This window comes from Ochotona curzoniae, unplaced genomic scaffold (assembly GCF_017591425.1).
Source record: "Ochotona curzoniae isolate NIBS_2020 unplaced genomic scaffold, NIBS_Ocur_1.0 scaffold_4506, whole genome shotgun sequence".
In the NCBI taxonomy this organism is placed as follows: Eukaryota; Metazoa; Chordata; class Mammalia; order Lagomorpha; family Ochotonidae; genus Ochotona; species Ochotona curzoniae.
In genome coordinates, this window is record NW_024467119.1 from 74946245 (window position 1) to 74966981 (window position 20737).

The following is a 20737-nucleotide window of genomic DNA, read 5'->3' on the forward strand; positions in this document are numbered from 1 at the left end:
CTGCTTTCTCTCTCCCAGCTCTCTCTGCCCCCTCCACCCCCGATCTACCTGCCAACCACTACATGGTAAGTCTGTAGAGAAAGGGACTTCTGTGTAATTCACTGTCGTCTTCCCAGTGCCAACAACAGTTCTTAGCACAGGCACACATTTCTCACTATACTTGCTGATGATTGGACAGGATCCATTGTCCTTAGCACCTTCTCCCAAGAAGGAGCCAGAGGTGAAAAACACAGCTGAAGTTACAAAGTTTATTCACAGTTCTGGTCTTCAGTGTATACAAGGGGCATTCAAAAAGTGAAAACTACCAAAATGCTAGGCACAGATTTCAAACTTTTGGGTAGCAAAATTGACTTACCTTTGACCTGAATTTTCCAGAAGGTTTTTGAGGGGTCCCTGTGCCACCCTATTCTGAGTCTCCACCTTTCTCAGGTGAGGGCAGAAAGCTGGAAGCAGCAAGCACAAACAGATGCAGCTGCCAGATATCTGTCAACCACAAAGGTACATCACGAACGTCTTGACCCCATAGCACCCCTTCTGCTTTAGGGATGAAAGCCCCACACCAGGAGAGAAAGGTTGCTAGGTGAGTTTCCTCTTGGCTCATTCATCCCGTGGAATGCATATCAACCCACTTTTGCTGCACTGTCCTTACTTTCATCTCTCTGAACTATCTGTCATTCCCTGGGCAGAAAGGAACTGAGGCAAGTTGGCTGCTCAGAGTGACAAGATGGTGTTTGTGCCATACTTTAGAGTAAACCAAGATGGAAGCTGCAATGCGTCCATCCTTTGTAGACAAGGGGAGACCACTTTTCACCCAGAACATCCCTTTCCCTTACTCAGGGATCTCAAATTGCGTCAGCTCCAAGAGCCAGGTAAGGGTGGAGAGTCAGGGGCCAAAGAGCTGGCTGAAGAGGAGCCAAGGCCAGCCTCGCAGCACTTGCACTGCCACCAACAGGGGGAGCTGCCGCTCCTGTCCTACAAGCAATAGGTATCCCTCACTGGTCCCCCAGCTGCTGGCGCACGGGACCACCTTTTGTCTTTGGAAAATTTTTCCTGCATACAGGATTCACTGAGAAATTTACACACAAAAAAAAAAAATTCAGAAAGTTGCTAGTTTTCCAGTGACAAGAAGAAAAGAGGTATTTTTGGTATGATTGTGTATGACAGAAAGGGGTACTTAGAGTGCTGGGGATGGCACAAGAGGTGTCAGAGAATGGCTTCCCAGTGAGCCAAGGGGAAGTAAGACATTCCAGTTTCAAACAAACAAACAAACAAAGCCCAAGGCATTCCCATGTCTCCTCTATCCATCTCCTGGCCTCACCTGTCCCTCCTCCCACCCTGCTAGGAAGAAGGCCCATGGACAAGGTTACTTCTTGTGGCTCAGAACCATGAGCTGTTCTGAGGGAGGAAAGGTGTGGTGGCCACCTGGTAACTTGCCCACTTTGGGCTTGTTTAAGAGAGTTACAGACTTTAGAACAAACAGCATGTTTCTAAGGCAGGCCTCTTGGAGCTCCAGAAGGTTCTGGGCCAGGTGACCACTGTATTGAGGGCAGAGGGGTCCAGGGAGAGATCTTCACCAAGGACAGCTGGACACATCAGCTCACTGGCCCAGCCACTGGCAGATGGAAGGGACTGGCAATACCTCTAGGAGGTATGGTCACTTAGCTGAGCTCACTTCTCCTGGGGCCTGCAGGGTTGTCACTCCCAGCCCCATCACCGCCCACCCCCACCAAGCGGGGATGAGAAACAGTCCTGGAGCTTAATCTGTCTCGCTGACAGTGTCCTGACTAATGAAAGATAGTGAAGGATCATCCCCAAATGTTTTGTTTTGAGTTACTACTTGAGATAGCATAATATTTTTAACAGAAAATTGCCCATGATTTGAAAGAAAATGTAACAAACTTCCAATTCAGGTATCTTTTTTCAAAAAGCTAAGAACTACAGAGAAGTTTTATATGTAATATGTATATATATACTGAATTAATAATGCATTTGAATATTTGCAACAGTTTAAAGACATAAGGGGTTTTTAAAAAGTTAATGGAAAATGTACATGATGAAAAAGTAATGCACACATTTCAAAATTTTTTTGCACCAATACAAACGAATCTTCTAACCATATTTTCCATAAGTTTTTTTTAAAATATCCTCCTATATGGCTAAATTGTTTCAGGGTAAAAATGAATAATTAATCATCTGATACATATTGAAAGGCTCTGAATTCAGAATAAGGTCTATATTAAAGTACTGACTTGTGCATTTACTCCAGCATTTTATTAAACACCTGGAAAGAATATAATCCTTATCTTTCCCTACTTGCCATCTTTCCTACCTCCCCAGTATTACTATCCCATCACTGATAAATCTTTCAGCATTTTTAGATCCATTTCAAAGCTGAAGGCACACACAAATGATCAGCTATCTAGGTTTTGTTCCCTGTTTCAATTATAACAATGTCTTTGTTCATGAAAACAAAGCCTGCCCACATCACATTTCTTTATCGTCATCTTCTCATGGTTGGAAACTAAAACTTAAAAAGTCTTTCTAGACTCATGGATGGTTTAGTTCATTTGTTCAATAGTTCATTTATTTGGCAGACAAGTATGACATACTCGCTCAGACTCAGACACAACACTAGGTGCTGGAAATGCCCGAGTCTGGTTTTCAATGAGAAAATACCAGTGCGACTTTCAAACGTAAAGTGCCTTCCCTGGAGATGCATTTGTTAAAAAAAAAATTCTTCTGAGTAAACTCTGAATTCTTTATACTCAGATGTTCACAAACAATCCAAAACCAGCAGATGACACCAGAAGATAAGGCAGTAACAACAAAAAATAGGCACAGTGGGTTCTATTATAATTAAGAACTTTTGTGCATCAATGACTAACTCTTAAAAGGGTAAAAACATAACCTACAGAAAAGGAAAACAAATTTACAAATCATATATCTGAGAAGCTTAATATCCCAAACATAAGAACTCCTATAATCTAAGAGCGAAAGATCAATAATTCAAATTAAAAAAAAAATAGGCAATGACCTTGCATGGATATTTCTCCAGAGAAGATGTACACTTGGTCAACAGGCACACAATAATATGTCTCAATAAAACCAATCGCTGGAGAAATGCAAATCAAAACCATAATGAGATACCACGCACTCTCACTAGGGTGGCTATGAAAACGAAAATGTGTTGGCAGGAATGTGGAGAAATCTGAACCCTGCTGGTGGGACAAAATGATTCGACGGCTGTGGAAAATAGCTTGGCAGTCCCTCAAAAAAAGTTCAACGTGGAATTACCATATGCAACAGTAGGTCTACCAGCAATACCTGCAGAAGAACTGCAAGCAAGAACCTATCTCCAGAGACAGCTACATAGCCAGGCTTACAGCAGCCACACACACCAGGCCTGGCACAACACTGCCTGCCTTCCTGAAGCTAGGAACACCAGAGAGCGTGCCAGCACACAGGTCTGGGGTCACACCAGACAGCAAAAAGAACAGCAGCAAGCACAAACGTTCCCCAAATGCATCACAAGCAAAAGGCAAGAGGGAGGCTTGTTTATAGCATGACGGCTGAAAGAAGGAGGTAAAATGCAGCCCCCTGTGAGCTGGGCTGGGAAGCGCGCTCTGGACAAACTCTGGTGAGAAGGCTGTGTTGCCCCGGAGCTGTGAGGTGGCTAGTGGTAATGGGCACACAGAGTGTGAATGCAATCAGGGCTATGGCACTGCACACTTCAACAGGGCAAGTTCCCCATTGTACGCTACAAAAACATGGATAAATAAGCTAAATAGGATTAAATCAACTGGTTTTTTCTGTTAAGACAAACTCAGATTTAGGTACACTGATGAGATTAAGAGATTCTTATTCACCCACACGTCCCTCTTTTTTATTACTGGTAGTTTTTAATTTTTATTTTTCATGATAGCTCTACAGGCTCAGGGATTTCCTCTTCCACCCTCCCCATTTCCCGTCTTACCCACTATTTCCCCTGTATTATTACAATAGTATAGTCCTTCAGCAACAGTCACATGTCCATCATTCTATTTAAGGGTATCATGACATCGTGTGTGCAGACAGTGGTACAAAGTCCAGCATTCTATTGCCAAGATACATTCAACAGTCAAATTGGGAGTCCCTCTTTCTTTTATTCGCACACTTCCCTTTTAATGCTTTTTTTTTTCTTTTGGTTTAAAGAATATATTTATGGGAACTGGTGTGGTTTGACAGCAGTGCCCTCTCTCCTCCTCTCCCATGCCATGGAGTACAAAGGAGAAAAGAAAAACAAAGAATTGGGCCCAGCGGCATGGCCTAGCGACTAAAGTCCTTGCCTTGAATGTTCCGGGATCCCATATGGGCGCCGGTTCTAATCCCGGCGGCCCCACGGGCGGAAGATCTTCCTCTCTGTATATCTGACTTTGTAATAAAAATGAATAAATCTTTAAAAGAAAAACAAAGACTTGAAAAATTTAGCTCACCCAATCTTCCTCCACACCTCAACCTTCTCCATCCTACTTAGAGGCCCACATGGTATGCAATCCTCTCATTCGTGTAAACAATATTAAAAATAAAATTAAAAAAACAGTGGAACAGAGGACATATTTAAAGATAGCCTTGGTATTTAATATTGGTTGATGGGCAAGGAATGCAAAGGACATCAGTATTTGCATGTATATTCAGCTTATCTGTTTGCTTTTAATACAAATGTGTGCAGTATTGGAAGTGTTCTTTCCAATCACTGTAAGAGGGCTTGTCTCGAAAACAAACTGCTGCTTCTAAATTATCTTACATACACACACACACACACACACACACCATTGTCTTTCTGGTGCCCACGTTGGGGTGACCCAGTACTCTTAGGTGAGTTACCACTGAGTCATCTTGGCACCACTGACTTCCTTTTATCAGCAACCTACTTCTCATCCATCTCTTCTCCCTGCCGAAGCCCCTATTTTCATATCTCTAGAGAGAGCCATCTGTTAGAATATGGATGTGGTTACTATCATAACTCAAATGTTCCCTTTTTAACGATTTCTTGACCCAACAATTACAAAGAAGCACTGCTGGATATCAACATAAATGAAATGTGCTAATGTGGAATGCACACAGTGTCCAAATGTAAGCAGAAAACAGGCAGGGAGCCCTGACTAGGGGGAAAAAAAATCTGTGACATTCTTAAAAATGCATCATAAAACTAAAAACGTTTCACCACAGATGACATTTTGGCTTCTTTTATGATCGCAAAGAAGGGTAATTATGATTGTCATGAAAACGCAGGGAGCAGCAGCTGTATACTGTTAACAAAAGACGCATTACATGCTTCTCGCAAAAACTGGCACTCTATACGTTCATATTTCCCAGACATTAGACAGCCTTTCCAACTGGAGGAGATGCGAAAAAAAGACTGCTTCCTATTAATTGTGGTTTTATACCAGTTGACGTTCAGAGCCAACTGGATCATCTTTCTTTTGAGACAATTCCTATAAACTATTAGTGGGGATTTATATACACAGATCTATACATATATGTGTGTATATATATATATGTATATAAAAGTGTGCATGATAAAGTTGCAAAAAGTCATTTTTAGGCTCTTAAAAATATACAGAGTTTTAACTCTTACAGAAATGCCCGTATCAGTAGATTCTTTCAAAGGCGTCTGCCTGTTTAGAAATGATAAAAATGCGTAACAAATAACTGTGCAGTGTGTTTTATGAAGGCTAATTAATAGGTACTTACTCATTAAAGACGAGGTCTGGCGCAAAATAGAGAAATTGGCTGTTTGTATGTTTGTACGATCTCCAGCTCAAGGCAAATGATGATAGACACATCCAAGAATACTGGATTAGGGTAATTTGGTCCTCAAGAGGCAAGTTTTTAAATCCTGAAGAACAGAACAATTAATCACAGAAACACACTTAGCATTTAAGCATGTTCTAGGAGGAAGCGTCTTAAGTCAGTCCCCAACAGCCGCCTGTCTGAGACGCTGATCGCTTGCACAGTCATTTACAGAGCATGCACCATTGCCTGGGCCTGTTTGGTGTTTTGTTTTAAATTCACCTGCAAGGATCAGAAGGTGATCTGGCAGGGCAAATTCATACTAGATTTCTGTGAATTTGATTGCATGCTTTCACAAGTATGATTTTTTTTTTCTTGATTGAGCCTTTCAGGATGAAAACTTCCAAGTCATCTATTAACATACTAAATATCCTGGGATGGGCCAGCGTTGTGGTGTAGCCAGTGAAGTCTCCACCGGAGAGGCTGGCATCCCATTAGCATACCAGCTTGCATCCCGGTTGCTCTGCTTCCAATCCAGTCCCCTGCTAATGGCTGGGGAAGGGCAGCGGAAGGTGGCTCAAGTGCTTTGCCCATAGGCAAGAACTAGATGAAGCTCCTGGTTCCTAACTCCGCCCTGGCCACTGAAGCCATCTGGGCTCGTGAAACAGAGGATGGGAGCTCTTTTTCTGTCTCGCTTTTCTTTCTCAGTAATTCTCTTACTTACATACATGCATACTTACATACATACAGAAATTCTTAAAAATGTCATATTCAAAATAGAGTTTTCAACTGTCACACTCTCAGAATTGATGAGAACAGAGTTTTTCACACATCCTGAGCTGGATGATTAAATGAATAATGTTGCAATTGGGATTTAACAGGAAGCTAATTCCACGTATGCTGTCAGATGGGGTGCTCTGCGGCCCTGCCTGATGTGCGGCAGGCTGCAGTCAGGGCAGGGAGAGGTGTGCTCACCTGGAAGTACCTTCGCCCACTTCACCACCTGAATCATCTGTTTGCCAGCCAAGCGGTTTAGCGTGGAGAGCAGATTTTCAGCAGTGTCTGGTTTGGAGCTGTCGTAGCCGGCATACACAATTTCAGGTTCAATGTTTTCAAGGATCGTGACGGGGGAAGGTGTGAGAGCTCGAGTGATGGTGGAGAGCTGAGGAACAAGCGCAGTGTTGACCGAGGGCTCCTTGGCAGGGGCGATGTATGTGGTCCCTTCCTCGGGGCTCTGCGGAGGAGGCGGCGGTGGAGGCGGCTGCTGCGGCTGCTCCTCGTGCAGGCCTTTTAACTTGCCCAGCTTCTTGGACTTTCGTGCTGCGAAAAGACAAAGGACAGAAGCAAATAAAATCATCTTTGGAATATTTGCATTTCCTGTGAGATAAATAACTAACACAGATAGGTTCAAGCATCCTTTGCCCCGAAGGAGTAATAATCATGCCATCGGGCATTATTTATTTATTTATTTATTTTTTTTTGGTAAGAGAAAACAGACATTGTTGTTACTTTGGATGTTGGGAAAATCCAACAGGAGTACAGCCGAGCACAGGGAAAGCTAGCAAACAGATCAAGCAACCGTCCTGCAGTGCAGACACACAGCCACCGTAACACACGGAAGGGCTAAAATCGAATACTAATACTAGCCAGTGTTCTCAATGCTTGATATAATTAACCAGTTCAACAGGGTTTTTTTTTTGAACAGCTACTGTCATGATTGTCATTCTAGAAAAAAACAAAGGCTGGCACCAGGGAAGTTTTGACATCTGTGTGAGGAGCCAGTGTTTCGGCACAGTGGGTGAAACTGACATGTGTCCTGTGGAATCCTACATTGGTGTGCTGGTTTGACACTTAGGTGTTCTGCTTCTCATGCAGTGCCCTGCCAATGTGCCTGGGAAGGTGGCAGAAGCCAGTGCGCACCTGTGCTCCTGCTACCCACGCAGCAGACTTGCTGGGAGTTCCTGACCCTGCCTCTGGTCTGGTTCGGACCTGGGTGACCATATGGGGAGTGCACTGGTAGATACACTCTTTCTTTCTGTCACACTACCGTTTAAATGAAAACACAGATCTTAAAAAAAAAAAAAAAAGGAAACCTTTCCAAGATCATGCAGCGAATATGTGTGCAGTAGAGTTCAAAGCTAAATTACTTCAGGGGCTGACACTGTGGCTAATCCTCCATTAAGCACCAGTAATCCATAGAGATGCCAGTTTGTGTCCTGGCTGCTCCCCTTCCCATCCAGCTCCCTGCTTATGGCCTGGGAAAGCAGAGCATGGCCCAAGTACTTGGGTCCCTGAACCCATGTGGGAAATCCAGAAGCTCCTGGCTTCAGTTTGGCTCAGCTCTGGCCGTTGCAGCCATCTGGGGAGGGCAACAGCAGATGAGAAATCTTTGTCTCTCTTTCTCTGTAAATCTGCCTTTCTAATAAAAATAAACAAACCTTAAAAAAAAAAGCTAAATTATTTCATATGCTAACAAATGAGAGAAGAGTTGGATGAAAATAGGGAATCTGGAAGATAAATGAATGAATGAATGAATGAATGGAAAGAAAGCTCAGAAGTGCCACACTGAGCTTAGGATTTTGGGAATAACTATCGTGCAAGTGTAACTTTTCAGTGTACTTAAACATTCTTGAAGATCAGCTTATTCCTGACAAATTTACAAATTTAACATCAACTACTGCTATACCATACCAATTAACTGGATTAAAAAATCCTTCATACTTACAATTATATTCATTAATACCTATCATATTCCTCACAGAAAAACTAAGGATTCAAATAAAAGTCATTACCAACAACAAATGTATCTGCCACAACATCTATTACATGTCGGAATTGAGCTCAAGAGATGAATAAGATGTAGGTCCTGTCTTAAGGTATTTAAAATTCACAAAACAAATTTAAATACTCAATCAACAGGGTACAGTTTCTCCCATAAATGAGAAGTCTAACGCAGAAAAATCTGATTTTTTTGTGAAGCTTTATTTATTTTACTTGACAGAAGTACAGAGAAGGAGGGACAGATATCTTCTATCTGCTGGCTCACTCCCCAACTGGCCATAGAGATGGGTGGTCCCCGGCTGGGAGCCAGGCACCTCTTCCAGGCATGTCATGAGCGCACAGAGGCCTAAGCGCTAGGCCATTAGCAAGGAAGCTACACTAGAAGTAGAGCAGCTGGAATTCAAACCGGTACTCTTGTGGGAAAATCTGATTTTTAGACTTATTTTAATGAAAAGCAGATGCATCACATTCATTTATGATAATGGGAAATAGCTGACAATTTCTATTTATGAAATAGTAGACATAACCAAGATATGGTACTGGTGGATGACTGAGCAAATACACTAAAGAAAAAGTAGTTGGCAGGGTACCTCAAAAACTAGGAGAAACAGAATAGAACTCCTAAGTCATCCAAACTCCTGGTCAACAGAAGACTCCAAAAGATCTTGAGAAATTCCTCCATACCTTTAAATAGTGATCTGGACTATTAGATACCTAGAATTACTTTAACGCTACATAAGCTGTTCTCTAAGCCTCAACTGAGTCATCTGAAAAATGGGGAGATGGTTCCCCCCAGAGGGCTAAGTGGAGATAATAAAACCATGGTGGCATTATTAATACGACTAATATTTTATACGATTCCAACATTACTTTTTTTCTCATAGTTGTATAAATTATTTAAAAAAGATTTTAGTTCATTAAGATGTTCTTAGTCTTTAGCAGACTACCTGTGAGAAAACCGTGATCAGATTGACTAGAAACAGCCAGGGGTGACATTTTTCAATTTCATTACGAGCGGTATTTGCTTGTAAGTTAACTGTGACATTCATCTTTGTTTTAAGCTTCAGGCCCATATGCTACGTTTATTCTTATGACTTATTTCAAGTCAATGCAATGAAATATCACAAAGAAGAATATTTATTTTCTCTAGTGGTGAAGTAGGTGGTGGTCTACTGCATAACCTGGTAAGTAGATGATCAGTATTATACTTAACAGTTGAGTTAAATTTAATGTGACTCTTGTGAATTTATGTGGAATTGAGTATTAATCCATATTTGTTTGAGGGATTCCAGGTAATAAATATTTTTCAATGTGCAGATTCTCAAGCATATTTATCCAAGGCAGATAGCTACACAAAGTCAGCTTTTTAAAATGGTTCAACACTGTCTACTGTTCCAATACCTACTTCCCACGAGGTTTGTTCAGGCTCAATGTTGGATACATTATTTCATTTTAAGATTTTGAAAAATTTTAACTGGCTGCTACATCACAAACTATTCATTTGCTTTCCTGTAGGAAATATAGACCAGTCTCTGAGAATTTCAGCTAACATTTCTGATTTGTTCATTATTATTCCTTCTCAAAATTTCTACTACATAACCATCGGATTATGGAGTCACTGGTCTTGAGATGCCATATCTTAAGTAACTAACAGTAAGTTAAACTGACTGAGCATGGATGTCCCGGGCAGAGTTCAAAGTACTTCTATATGGTTTGATCATTCCACTGCTCAGGAATGACTCTACGGTCAGGCACTATTCCACTTTACAGGGGAGAAAATTACGCCACAAAAGCTCATGTGCTTGTTCAAGGTTGCTGAGTAAGTGTATACCAGGGCAAGCATTTGTATCTAGGACGGGGTTTTCTCTAACTTATATTATTTTTTAGACTTTAAGATTATTACAAGTTTTGAATACAAACATATAATGAGGAAACTAATTGTTTCCATGAGTCACGACATCAGTGGACATAAATTGTGGGGTTTATTATTATTTAGCACCTTACTGAACTAACATGGTGTTAATGGTCACTGAATTTGGAGACTACATGCTCCCAGGTCACCAGAGCCACACACCATTTCTTGGCTCCCAGCGACTGTAGCGCTCGCTCGCTCGCTCTCTCTCCATTTAGGGGGCATGAATGTGATTGTCACTATCCCCAGTGTGACCTCAACTATTGGAAAGATGCATGTTACTTGCCCTAGCTAGCACATGCTTAGTGGCAGCCCTCAGCCATCAAGTGTGTTTTCCATAAACTTTTTGAAGACTTTAGCTAGGCAAAACTTTCAAAAGTTGTCCCACCAGGCCCCTGTGATAGCCTAGTGGCTAAATCCTCTCCTTGCATCTGCCAGGAACCAACTTGGGCACTGGTTAGTGTCCTGGCTGCTCCACTTTGCATCCAGCTCCCCATTTGTGGCCTGGGAAAGCAGTCGAGCATGACCCAAAGCCTTGGGACTCTGCACCTGTGTGAGAATTGCTGGTTCCTGGCTTCAGATGCAAAAACTTGGGGAGTGAACCATGGGATGGAGGATCTTTCCCTCTGTATCCCCTTCTCTCTGTAAATCTGAATTTTTTAAAAAAAGTTGTTGCACCAAAATAAACGTATTCACCATTTTTCCATAAACTCTTTGAATTCAGTCTTTTCATCAGATGAGGTCATATTGGGATTATATTAAAAATTTTGTCTCTGTTCACATGCCAAACGTAATTCTGCCCACAGACCAACTGTACTTATAGCCTATAGAACAGTTTCAGCAATTCCTCACTCTCTAAGCCCTGTTCTTCTAACAGGACACTTCTCACACTCTCCTACATGGGGCATTGATTGCGGCCCAATGACCCTGATTGTGCTTTCTGTACATGACTTTTCTCTGTCTTTTTGTTGCCACAGGATGCATACTCTGACAGCTAGGGAACAACTGTGAGTGTTTTTGTGCCCTGAGATCAAGTGGGAATGTCATCTTTCCACAAGTTTAATTGGCTGGCAAGCAAAATTGTCCCAATTTATACTAATAGAAAACAGAGCATCTAAACTGATCTGAAGATACTATACACTAGGGGTCAGGGTCCAAGTGCAAACTGCCCTCATGAATAAATAACCAACTGCTCAACTAATTACACGGAAATGGCATTTCAATTGTTTACAAATGCTGTGAGAGAGGTGAACAAAGTGGAAAAGAGGGTATGCCTAAATGCACCTTTACATGTGCTCAGTTTAATGTGCATAAGTTAACAAATTAACATGAATTATTGCTTTTATTACATATAATAAACATGGGCAAGCAAATGTAAACCTAACCTTTAACCATTGTAGACATTTCCAATTAGTAGATCCCCATGTATTAAATTTTTATCTGTTTTAAATTGACCCATAGATTCATATTCTACAAAGCAATACTTCAATTGCTATTATTGCAGAATCTATTCACCAATCACATAGCAAAACCTAATGTCTACCTATGATACAGAAAATAATGTGTTCTGTGATCAATGTGGTATTGACTAACAGGATCTGAATCCTGCTGTAGGGGTCTCATCGTGAAGCTGATTTGATACACGCTGGAGAAATGAGGCTGTAGCTGAGAGGTGAAGGTAAGACGGCAAAGGCTTAGAAGGCAGGAGGAGTTATGAAAGACTATGCTGTTATAGCAGGATGCTGAAAATCTGTCCGGGGGTGGGAGTTTGGTGGGGGAATATCCGTCTACACGAAATTGTACCACAAAATTCAAAAATTCAAAAAAAAATTTAACAACAACAAAAAAGGTAGAAAGTGGCATTCACTTAGGATGTTAGAACTTCCTCTCGAGTTCTAGGTGGAAGCGAGATCCTTTAAGGTACTGTGGAGGGCCTGGCACTGCAACCTAGTGGTACCTTACATGTACTTGGATCTCATATGGACACCAGTTCTAATCCCAGGGGCCCCGCCTCCCATCCAACTACCTCCTGTGGCCTGGGAAAGCAGTCAAGGATGGGCCCGAAGCTTTGGGACCCTGCACCCATGTAGGAGATCTGGAAGAAGCTCCTGACTCTTGGTACTTGGCTCTGGATCAGCTTAGCTCTGGCCACTGTAGCCACTTGTGGAGTGGATCATCAGAGAGAAGCTCTTCCTCTCTGTCTCGTCTCCTCTCTGTATATCTTACTTTCCAATAAAAATAGAACAAATCTTAAAGAAAAAGGTACTGTACAGCATTATATTTATCTGCAAGGAATATCTCTGGCTCACATTTGTCTGTAAACTAGGATACTTCCCGTATGCTTCTCAGTGTGGTAGGAGAAAATTTCAGAAATAGTTTTCCTAAATATAAATAAAGAATAAACACTGTGATCTCGGATTGCATGCTTAAAAGAATGTCTAGCACCATTGGGGGAAAAAGCCCCACCTAAAATCCTGTATGCTCCCTTTCCCACTCCTTTCTCTTTTCTTTATGAGAACGAATCCTTGAGGCTGGTTTAGTGGTACAGCAAGTTATGCCACTACTTGGGATGATGGCATTCCAAACTGGAGTACTTGGTTTGAATCCTGGCTATTCCACTTTTGACCTAGCACTTTGTGAACACACGTGAGAAGCAGATGCTAACTCAGGTCCTGGGGTCCTGGACACCATGTGGGACGTTTGGATAGAGCTCTGGGTTCTACTTCGTCCTGGCCCAGTCCTGACTGGGGAGTGAACTCTGTTCTGTTTCTCTCCCTCAATGTTACTCTGTCTTTTAAACAATTAAGCAAATCTTTTAAAAACAAAACATAAGTACCTTCATCATTATAAGGAACAGGATTGCATGCTCAGATCTCTACTTAAAATGCAATCTCAAGTGGTCAGTGTTGTGACAACCTGTGAAGGCATCATTCCACAAGGGCACTAGTTCAAGTCCAGGCTGCTCTTCTTTTGGTCCAGCTCCCTGCTAATGGCCTGGGAAAAGCAGCAGAAGATGGCACGAGTATTTGAGCCTGTTATCCATGTGGAAGATGCAGAACCTCCTGGCTTCAGCCTGGCCCAGCTCTGGCTTTTGAGGCTATTTGGGGAGTAAACCAGCAGATGCAAGTTCATTCTCTCTCTCTCTGTGTCACTCCCTCCCTCTCCGTAAGTCTATCAAATAAATAAATAAATAAATAAATAAATATTTTAAAAAAATGTACTCACTGGTTTCTTTTTGGTGTGAGATCACCAAAATTTTCTTGTGGAGATGGTCAAGAGCTATCTCTAAGGGAATATTTTTATGTCAAGTACAAAGTCAGCATCTTTTAAAAATGCCATCCCATTAATCTTCATAAGTACCCTGTGAGGTCGGTGTCGCGTTATCGCCACTGTACAGAGGGGAAAGTGATTTGTAAAAGCAACAAGACTGGCACTCAATGGTTATTGTGGTGGTTAGAGCCAGAAGGAAGTGTCTCACTGTAATGACACGGGCAACCACAACAGACAATTCACACTGCACCTGCAGGTGCCATACAATCAGGAGGTTAAAAGGGTGAGAGGGGATCTGAAGCCAAATGACTACTCCTAGTCATCTATACGGTCCCTATTGGGTCACCTCCATCGACAAATCAGTCTTTTAAACAGGAAGTGTGTAACCACAATCTGAACCCACAAACAGGAAGTTTTCTTTCCTAATTCCCTGGTGGCAGAGTCAATCCCTGTGCACTTGTAACGACTGCCATCATCACAACCCAGGCCTTGGCTTTTGCTCCATATTTTCATGCACTAATCCCAACCGAAACAGAAATCTAAGGTGGCAGGTATCAAATTTGCCAGTTGGTACAGAGAGTAGAATTTACTTGGGTGGTGGGAGAGAACTGACTACTTTTGATTAAAAAATAAAGCTCCTAAATTTCATTGCAACTGGCAGTTGATTTCTTCAAACACATCTTTTCAATCAAGTTATTCTTTGGAAAACACAGATTCTCCATGTATGATATATTTTGGGAATAATTATGCCGAAGCAGGGTACTTGCGTTCATGCAAAACTAAACAAAACAAGGTAAGCTTCAAGTAGTTTTACAGATGCTTAAAATAAAATAATAATAATAAAAAAAAATAGTGTGCGATAGGTGTGGCCACCGGCCAGAGGGCCCTCCCTCAGTTAAAAAGTTAATTCTTTAACAGGTGCAAGGGCTGCCTCTTTGGCCTATGTTTGAGTGGAGAGTTTTATTGCATCAAAGTATGATCTCCTTGGGTATGGAAGGTAAATAGACTCATTAAAAATGTTTTATGAAGAAGCATTATTGTTCCAACAAGGTCACAGAGTAAATAGGGTAAAAGAGGAACAAAGGCAGTGACCTGGAAACAGGTGACCGCACTCTGCTAAATTCTCTGGCATTCCCCAGGTTCTAGCACCATCCTCAACACACTTGGGCTGAGAAAGACTGGAGGCAGAAGTTGCATCCCCCAGGGAGGGGTCCTGCGCACCCCCTCTTTACATTGGAAGTCAGCTCCTGCTGGTTCTGCCTTCAGCAAATGTGATACCTAAAAACCTGAGTTTACTGAACGCAGACAAAAGAGGGAAATTCATGCCATGTAGTAGTACTTTGTAAGAATTGCAGTAGAAGATTCCTTAACAAGTACTCAGAGAGCACTTAACACCAAGGCACCGTCCTGGCCCCATCTGGCACCATTTCACTGCAGTGGTCTCACACTGTGGTCCCCTCATTGCAGCCAGTCATCTTCCACACTGGAAGCATCTGAGAATTCAGTGGCAATGGAGGGAGTTACCCCCATTCAACTTCAGAAATCTGATGTAAAAAGAATTAGTAAAGAATAAAAAAAATACAAATGGGGAAAGCAGTTTTATCTGTTGCTGATTTTATTGAAAACATTTCTTCCTTCTTAATTCAGTATTCTTTCTGTGGAGTAATTACTCAAAACTCATCACAATTTAAATTTTGTCAAAGACTGTTACCTAACATCACAGCCTACTAAAAAACCACCTTAATTTTAATCAACTCACAAGTAAATCTTTACATTATTCCCAATGAAATGTAAAATGAGAAGTATACTTGAGATGATCAATATTGAGGTTATAACTGAAGGATGGAAAATTGTAGAACTTTCTTGGTAAGATCTCATAAGTCAGATAACCAAAGAGAAAATAATAATCTTTGAAATGACAAAAAAATAGTTTTTTTGCAGCTGGTCTAAAATAGAAACTAGTCCGTATATCGGAATATGATTACTCAGCATTCTCTTCCTATGAGCATTCTCCAATCCAAGAAAAGAAGGCAAGCAGAGCTTTAAAAACCCTGTTAGGAACCACCACTAATATAAAGAGAGAGGAGCACAAAAAGTACAGATTAATGAGTTAACAGGATGCCACTTAAGTCGGGGCAGAGAGGGAATTAAAAAGGCCCTGGGAAAGAAAAAACAAATGCTAATGTTTACAGCTTTTATGCATTTTAAGTAAACATTACTCCACATTTTATTCTACTGATATTATCAGAATGGGCCTAAATTAAAAATGAATAGTGGCCAATGATGCATGTACTTGAAAAAAAAAGGTTATTTTTCTAGGCTGGGTTCTCTTCAGGATACAGGCAGCATGGGTCTGGAAACTCCCAGATAAAGTGGAGCCAAACCAAATGGCCTTTTGGAGACAGTCTCTAGCAGTTGCTTTTTGTGTCTGCATGCCAGCTTCCCCTTGCACCCAGGGTCAGGCCTGCAGCGTCTGGAGGCCCTTTCATGGTGTCTTGTTCTGGCGGCTCTCCTGCACTGCTCCCGACCTGGTGGCTACCACAGCCACGCTAGGCTTGGGGACACTCAGGGCCTGCCCTGCCCAGCTCTGCTTGCAAGACCTGCTTCTGTTTTCTCATTTGGTATTCTGCCACAGTGTAAATGCCAGAGCTTTCCTGACTCTCCCAGAGCCCAATTCAGCACAGCAGGGTGAACAAAAGCTTCTTTAAAAGAATGATGCTTTCCGTTTTCACTCCACAAGCACTCTTCTCTGGATCCTTCAACTCTTCCACTGCAACAACCAAAGAAGGACCAAGGTCCCAGACGGAATCTAAGTTCTTCATCGAATGCCAAGGCGCTGGAAAGCACTGGCTTTAGGAGAACATTAACATCAGAGGGTTTTGGACGGTTAGTGCTTCTGCGTCAACTGCAGTTTTGGTTCACATATAGGTTGGGGAGCAGACTTGACAGTCACCAGGGATTTGCTCTGAAGAGCACTTCGCAAAGTGTTCGCTGCCTCTGCTTCAGGAAGCATGACACAGCTAAACTGTCTCAACAGCTGGTCATTTTTGTGTGTGTGGGGGGGAGGGTCACAATTCACATATTTGTTGCTGTTAGTAGTCCTTTTAAAGCAACATTACATTGACAGTAAGGAAATTAAACACTGTTTTTGTTTTTTTTCTCCAACTATAGGACATTTTCTTCCTAACAGTCTGCTTATGTTGCCAAGGCGTTTTCCTTCATTTAGTAAAATTTAAAAAAGTCAGGATGTAGGGATCCTGCTGCTCCCACCCATTGCCTGATGGACGGTTTTCACCGATGGCTTGTTAGTGTTAGAGCAAGCTACTCTTGCTTTCACATGGTGGGCCCTGGCTGTCACTTAAGAACAGAGCCCTTGATTGGGATGCAGTTCTTCACCGATGACGTACTTGGACTAAGGCCAACTTCATTCCAGGGTTTTCAAGTGGATGCTGTGGTTCAAAGTTACATAACTTGTAAAATACAGTTTTTAATTCCTAGACAACTATTAAAAAAAATCTCCATATGTGAATGGGTGACACAAACCTATAACTGTACTAGAATGGTACATCGAAGTTATCACGGGGTTAGGATTCCTCTGTCGTGTATAGTCTCCCATCATATTCATAACCATGGAGGAAAAAGGCCACAAGACTGTGCAAAAACAATGGTTTACTTGGTGTGCATTTGTTTGGACTCTGGAACTCATACAGATGTCTTCCTGTATGGTGCACAGTAGGTCATATTTACATGCTAAGTCATTATGGACTTAGCAAACCAGGACTTACTGGACAAAGGGAAGAAAAGAGCAACTAAACAAATGAATGAATGCATCACACTGACACAACTGATTTGATTCCTTTATGCGCTGACTATAGTCAGCACTCTGTAACCTATAAAGAGAAGCAGGAAGAATGTCAGGATTTACCCTAGACCCCAATGAACTAGGCTGGTCTGCCTCTGAAACAACTCCTGCTAAGACTGAACACAGCATTGGCCCATTAACAAAAACAGTCTTTACCAAGTACAGAAGCAGAGTGCCCCACAGCCCTGTGGTCAGACAGTCTTGCTGCTGATTTCCATGGCTGGGCAGCAACCAAGTGGGTGGCCCTTCAAACCCTGACGGAGTCCAGAAAGGACAGAAGAGGGGAAACTGAAAGCAGAGGGGCTGCTGACTCCTAACTTCATAGAAGAATCACCTTGTAGACATGGAATTTAGAACAGAGTCAGACACCACCCCTAGTCATAGGGCCCAAGGAGCCCTGACTGAGATATAGAAATATGGGCTCTGATTGGTGGGTGAAGCGATGGGAACTGCTGCTGCTCCAGGTGATTCCCATGCTTGGAAGGGAGTAGAGGAGAAAAGCTGTCATCTTCTCTTGCCCCAAATTACTGTCATGAATTCAAGGTTTTAGGACCCAAATTGTGAGAGGCCTCTAAGACTCCACCTTCTAGAATCAGAAGGGACCACACAGAGCAGCCTGTTTAATCCCATTTAGCTCTGAGGAAATGCAGTGCCAGAAAGAGGAGTTGACTTGCCAAAGATTCCAGCTGGTAGTGTCGGTGATGTGCTGGGCCTCATCATTTCCAGTTTAGTGGCCTGTTAGTAGTATCAGCACGGGAATTTTCTGAGCTGGGTGGGGGAAGGGTTTAGAGAAATGTGTTCAAATATAATTGCTCATAAGACATCTATTTGGATTTCTTTGCCACTGGTTAGAGGCATATGATGAAAATTTTGATGGCAGTAGGGCGTAAAGAAAGACACCTCCAAGGCAACCTGGCAGCCAATATCTATTTAATTTGGTATAAACGAAAACCTTCAAAATGGGGTCCCCCAGCTTAAAAAAATACTTCCTTCCCTTCAGAATTATGAGGAGTCACCAAAACTGGATGATAAAGTTGCCTATGATTGTTGGTGAGCTGGCTAGCAGACAGCCAGAAGTTTGTGTGGCAGGGACCTCTCTCACCTATGTAGAAGAACATCTAGGATTTGTTGACCATATGCCCAAAGCTATGCCTCAATAAATGACTCAACAGTTGTCATTAGTGAATCTAACCACAATGTTCAAGAGAGCTTGGAGTAACGACTGCGGACCCACCAAAGTCCTGTGAATTGGAATCAATAAACTAATGCAACATTACACACCAGCTGAAGCCACTGAAGAGAGGTAATGATGATGGCATAAAAATATAGCTTTCCTAAGTTCCTAGCAGCACTTGGATAAATTGACATATATGCCTGTGTATCTACCCTTACCACATATATTGCCAGAAGGGTCAAGGCAGAGCCTGATCTCTCTGGAGAGATAATCCTTCATATCATATCATTTGCATCAACTGGTTATATAATATCATCGTCTATAGTCAATGATTCCTGTTTTCCTCACTTGGTTTATAGACTTAACAACACAATTTTAAGCGAATAGCTATAGGGAACCACTATCAAACTAACTAGTTTTCATGGGGAATGCATATATTATATTGCAAAAAAGATGATAAAACCATATTACAAATTTTGGGGAAAATTCTCTAAGATATACTAACCAGCCACATGAGATACCTTATAAGGACCAAATACAATCATAATGAATTCATTTTTTTGTCTACAATCCCATTTTCATTTGTTTACTTCCAAAAGTACAAAATAATTACCAAAGGTTGTGCATGGTTAAAGGGCTTAATAAGAATTAACAGTACATAATTGAGCAGTTCACATGATAGTCTAGAAAACGAAGAGAAGCTTACGGCCAGACATCATGAAAATGAAGACTATGGCTTATTATCCTAGTCTTCAAACTCTTGGTCTCCAGACCACCTCGCTGAAAACCACCCTGGGGGCCTCTGCAGGATGCAGAATCATCAGCTGCCTGGGGTGCACAGGTCAGGAGATGACACGTGGAGGCTGATCATCTTCATGTTTAGCACATCCCATGACATACTCTTTCCTATACTGTGAATTTGAGAACTACCAATGCATAGCTTCTGAATGAGGCTTGAGGAGGAGGAAGAGGCAGAGACAACCCAGGAAACACGGTTCTTGGGAAGGGATGGAATGGAAGAGGGGGAGGGAGGGGAAGGGAGGGGGAGGGAAGGGAAGAGGGAGAGACAGAAAGGAGGAAGAAAGGACTGTGTCTTGCATGATGTAGACCATTTAATGGCATGTTCAGCCCTCAGCTATGATAACCAAAAATGTTTTCAGACTGCCAAATCTCTCTCCTGGGTGGTAAAAATCAGCCCTTGTTGAGAATCACCAGCTTATACCAAGGAAGCTGTTAAAAACAAGAAGAGTAAGCTAGAAAGATCATGAAATCCCTTGACTATGTAAGAAAACAATCAAAGAGAACTGAAATAAGAAGTATGCTAATTTGTTATGCTCCTAAAGTTAGTTTCCTTAATAGCAGGAATCATCAACTGGAAAGTTAACTGAGCATAACAAGAAATTCATTTTTGTCTGCAACATTTCGCATAGTTCATACAAAAATATGCACTTCTTATATTTCCTAAAAGAAAATGCTTGAAATATGGAAACACCTGCCTGTTTTCTTTATGGAAGCAGTGATCTAGAGCCAAGAACTAGGCCTTCTTTTTCGATGGAGGATTGACCCTGCCCCAAAAGCTTTAAAGGAAAGTGGATTCTGTACAAAATTCCTTAAGAAAGTTATTAGTATTAGAAGATATTAATTTTACTAATTCCTTTGAAACTTACATTTTGTTTCTGAGATGCCTACACTTCACCTAAAAACACAATTTACAGCCACCATGGTACATGCACACAACCCACTGTAGACACATTCAATGTTGAATATTGCCATAACAGCAAGTTTATAATTCACAAGGATGGCCAGGTTCTCTGCCACTCCCAAAGGGCGTTGTACTGACTGACAAGTGTGTATCCTGTGTGCTATTACACCTATAAAAAATGAGTAATGATGATTTCGACATTCATGCTCACATGAAAATCCAAGCTGCGCCTTACACAATGAGCTTCCTTAATAGCCATCCATG

The 20737-nt window shown here is 41.8% G+C and overlaps 1 protein-coding gene across 2 annotated transcripts in view; it reads right to left on the bottom strand.

The window, feature by feature from the left end:
* The window catches only part of NR3C2 (nuclear receptor subfamily 3 group C member 2), a 328981-nt gene that overhangs the window by 61464 nt on the left and 246780 nt on the right, over window positions 1-20737 (bottom strand). The window contains exons 5-6 of one of the 2 annotated variants that reach the window (XM_040966562.1): window positions 6748-7092; window positions 5734-5878 (exon numbers count right to left, since the gene is read on the bottom strand). In XM_040966562.1, the coding sequence (XP_040822496.1) occupies window positions 5734-5878; window positions 6748-7092 (490 nt within the window). The remainder of the gene's footprint in view (window positions 1-5733; window positions 5879-6747; window positions 7093-20737) is intronic. The other variant, XM_040966563.1, reaches the window with a different exon arrangement.